The sequence below is a fragment of the Opisthorchis viverrini genome, assembly GCF_000715545.1.
Source record: "Opisthorchis viverrini unplaced genomic scaffold opera_v5_193, whole genome shotgun sequence".
In the NCBI taxonomy this organism is placed as follows: domain Eukaryota; kingdom Metazoa; phylum Platyhelminthes; class Trematoda; order Opisthorchiida; family Opisthorchiidae; genus Opisthorchis; species Opisthorchis viverrini.
The window spans coordinates 42,108-46,335 of NW_008751853.1; the positions used below are offsets into that span (position 1 = coordinate 42,108).

At 45.1% G+C, this 4,228-nt stretch overlaps 1 protein-coding gene across 1 annotated transcript in view; it reads left to right on the top strand.

The window, feature by feature from the left end:
- T265_07985 (hypothetical protein) overlaps positions 1–4,228 on the top strand; it is a gene marked incomplete at both ends in the record, with an annotated part of 14,957 nt that overhangs the window by 1,817 nt on the left and 8,912 nt on the right. The window contains 4 exon segments of the mRNA XM_009173666.1: positions 411–461; positions 474–752; positions 3,340–3,504; positions 3,603–3,921. Of these exon segments, the coding sequence (XP_009171930.1) occupies positions 411–461; positions 474–752; positions 3,340–3,504; positions 3,603–3,921 (814 nt within the window).

Below are 4,228 nucleotides of genomic sequence, written 5' to 3' on the forward strand. Positions count from 1 at the left end.
CTGTGATTTGAACGCAATTTCAGAATTTTCATTAGTCCTGTGTAGGCCTGAGCGACCTAGCAGTATCGCAGCCTTCATGCATTCCTCAATTTGCACAGTAGTTATGCTGTCGATGATGATAATCGAAATTGCGCGATTCTTGTTCGGTCCAGGGGGGATAGGACGGATCATCCCAAGCTGGCCTGGTACATGATAAGTTTAACGATGGTGAATTACGGGCTTTTCCATCTAATATACTTGTTTCAGTGGTTTACTTTCTTAATAATTGGTATGTTGCAATGGTTTTGTTTTCAAGCCGAACATCAAAATCCAGACGTGCGAGCTCAGCGGGGGATGCAATGGGTATGGTTCGAGGACCGCTGCGTCGTTCCGCTAGACTCAGCAAATTGCGAGCTTCATCTGCTCCAAAGATTGTTGCGCCCGACCTGTCAACGGAACACAGTCAACATGGTTACAGTAAAGTAAGTCTATAGTTTAGTTCTGAACTTATGTGGTTGGGTCCTCCTAAAGTGGCTTTGACTAGTTTCACATCTTTTTCACTTCTACAGTCACCACCAGCTGGGCACAAGCGGCGGTCTGACGATTCGGACAATTCCTACTACGGCGTAGAGATGAAGCGTAGTCTTCTGACCATACCACATACGGCGCATCACCTACCCTCTACGGTGACGGGAGAGGATTCAGACTCCTCCAACTTTCATTTTAGGTCTCGTATCGGCCGGCAACAGAACACAAACAACGCCACCACACCGGTTAGTTTTTTGTTGACTCCATCTGTTGTCTTATACTTATGGCATTTGAGATGATCTTTTGTTGCCAGCCTTTCTTCCAAATGCTCGTTGTAGCCTACTTAGTTTTGACAGCATAGGTGGCTGAACACTCGAGGGCACAAGAGCAGGTCAGATGAAGTAAGGTGACTTCTAATTCAGACTCATCTCTGAACAGGATTGTTTCTGAAGCGTTTGGCCAAATATGCGGACTGTCTTTTCGTTTTTCCTGATGGCGGTCTCCTTTGTTGACAGTCAAACTGGGTGATGGAAGGTACTTTTGATAGCGCAAGTTCTTACTTCCTGAGCGTCCTCTATCCAGCAAAGTTCTAGTTCTTTCCTTTGATTCTTCACTGTTTATTGTTTGAGGGATCTGTGTAATTTTAGCCACTGCCTGTCGGCACTGGTACTTTGTAATTATTTAGGGTCCTTTGTTCGCGCTGGAGAATTTCGACAAGCAGCTTTGAAAGTCATTACATAGCTCCTATCACGGGTAGGCCATACCCAACCCGGGTGTTCTTGACTATTATTATATATGCAGAATTTTCATCGGCTTAACGGGTATTGTCAGGCTATGGTAGCTCACCGGAGATGGTGAATCTACGAAGTTCTGGGGTGAAGCGGACTGTCAAAAGCATCAACACTATATCGTGATAGCAAAGATACCAAACATTACTAGTAACGACTACGTAGGTGAAATCTGACGTGTGAAAGGAGCTCTACCAGTGGCATTCAAAGCCGTCTGTTAGACTTGTCCGATACCATCAAATGACCACTGGATATCAAGTTTGCTAGTTCTGAATGATGCTATGATATCCATACCGACAGACGTCGAATATCTTGACGCACACAAGCCCATGAAACGCCAACTAGTTAAGAGTCTAAGGATAGACCGAGATCTTCTGTGGACAGTGGAAGCCCAGTGGATGAAGAAGCCTTTTGCCACCGAAAATATTCGTGCTATATACCCCTTAATACGACCGACTGGCCACAGCCACTACCATTGAAACAATGACTGAAAAAGGCAGCTCAGTTATTCGTTCGCAAAAACGCTGATTAGGAAGATCAGCCAAACAATGAATAACAGTAGATTTGGCCGCCTGTATCATCCGTTCGAGACAGTGTGTTCAGCAGATGAGGTGTAGAGGGTCGAAACACGAAAAACGTGACAAGGCACTAGCACTAGACGGTTTTCATCCTCTTTAAAGCCATCGGGTGGAGGTTCTTTGACTACCGATATCTCAAAAGCGCAGCTGTGATTGACTGGGATAAGCAAATTAGAATTGAGCTGATCAGAAAACAGGTCTTTACTGAAGTGTAAGCTATTTCACTCAGATCTGCATCTACCTTTGTAGGCGGAGGCGGCTGCGCCATGTGTCGCGCATGTCACCTGCCGAGAAGGGTGTTGTTTTACGTATTTAGCTCGCAGTGGCGAAGCCTGGAGTTTAACAGATTATGGCGTGGTAGGACAGAGTGAAAGATGTTACGTGAAGTCTGGATGTTAGTGCTGTTCACCTTCCAGGATGGGCACCCACGTTCTCCTCCGTGTGCTTGGCTGTTGAATCCACCTTTTTTCTTGTCAGTGGCGTCTATGCCGTCAGCCTCTGTCCAGATTTTCGGGATGATTATTGGTGTAGGCACCTCGGATGTTTGTGGACTAACCCTAGGTTCCTCTCCCTGTACCAGTTTTACTTCTATTATGACGGTTCATTCATTTGAACTAACATGGCTGTACGGCAGCGGAGCATCAACGTCCTGTTATGTTCCTGTCCTGGATGGTGATGACACTCGCGGAGCCTCATGACTTATTGACCGTTAGCTGGATGTCTGTCTTCCCGCCTCTCAGGTTGGGGATTTCAACACATGTGGCGGTTTGTTCTTTGAAGGTAGATATCCCCTTATTTGTCGTCAACTAATGCTGCCTCCCAGTCATTTTCTGTTGATGGACCCGAAAGTACTGATTTCACTGTTAATCTTGGAAAACTCAAAATGGTCCTTCTTAGGGGTCAACTTCATAGGAAAAATCTCTTATTACATCTTCGGTTTCAGTATTTATGTTGTCAGTTGAAACAAAGCCACATGTTACTGTTTCTTGTTTGGGTCAGTCGAATTTGTCTCCCTCGCAGAAGGACCTCACGGCCAAGGGCACTTAAATCGTCCCCCGTGATAAATTATTAATCAAGGGACCACTGTGTAGAGGATTATGGCATTTTGTGTTAAGATGATTTGAGTCGGCCGTTTCCCGTTGCTTTGGATTGTTGGGGATTATTCAATGATCTGACTGGACTGAGCAACATGGTGAATTTTTATCATGATTGGCGGGCCTCTTTTGTTTGACGTATACAATTGGAAACAAGTTGAAACGAATACTGGCCGTTGATCAGGTGACAGCTGATCATTTAAAGCTATCGGCGCACGATCGTACGACAGCGCTAATTACTAAGGATAGCTTAGTTCCGACTTCGATTTTGTTTTGTTTCTCTCTGGATCATTTTTACCCTTAGTAGTGTGCGCCAATAATTGTGCTTTGGCTTTTAAATCGCTCGAGCATGTGTTCTCCTTTTTACTGCAGCAATCTGCCTCATTCAGTCGCCTCAATCGGCCCCACAGTTTCACTTCCAAACCGGTTCTTCGTATGGAGTTGTGCGGTTATTGTGGTCGGCGTATCACTTTCGGAAGGTCCGCACTGAGATGTGTTGTCTGTCGATTAGTTGTCCATCCCGACTGCAAATCACAGGTATGTTTTTATTTTGTTTTTTTCAGTTGAGTTATCATGGTGAACAATGTGTGGTGACCTACCTTTGATTTGTTTGCCTTTTGAATCCACTATTTTAGTTAATACAAACGTGCATCCCTCCGAATACACCACGAACTCCTTTGTCCTCATTTAATGGACGTACCCCGGCAACCTCACCCAAGCGCGCTGCAAACATGCCTGTAACGCCATACTCGCGTGGTAATCCCCCGACTCCTTCTAGCCCAACTTTGACACATCGGTTTGGAGCACGAAACCTGAATCTAGCTGAGTTGTGTCCAAAGGATCAATACCCTCGGATACCAGCTCTGGTGATTCGCTGTGTCACTGAAGTACTTGCTCGCGGCATGCATACCGTCGGTCTCTACCGTGTATCCGGTTCGGAAAAACAAGTTCGGGGTAATCCTCAAGTTGTTGTTGAGACACTTTTGTTGCCATTCAGTAGAGTTAGGGATTTTGCATGATGAGCTCTGCTTATGTATTGTATGCTAAACTTGGTCTTGGAGATGCACTGAGATACCCGGATAACGCATTTTATAATGTGCTTGAGTTAAAATTATTCCTTGACGGGTGTCGCGTACACATAGCAATTCACCAACCTTCATGGTGACTTGTGAAAGAAGACACCGTAAACTTCTATCCCTGCTTATTCATTCATCATCGGTGTAACTTTACAGTAAATTGGAAATGTACGTATATTTCCGCG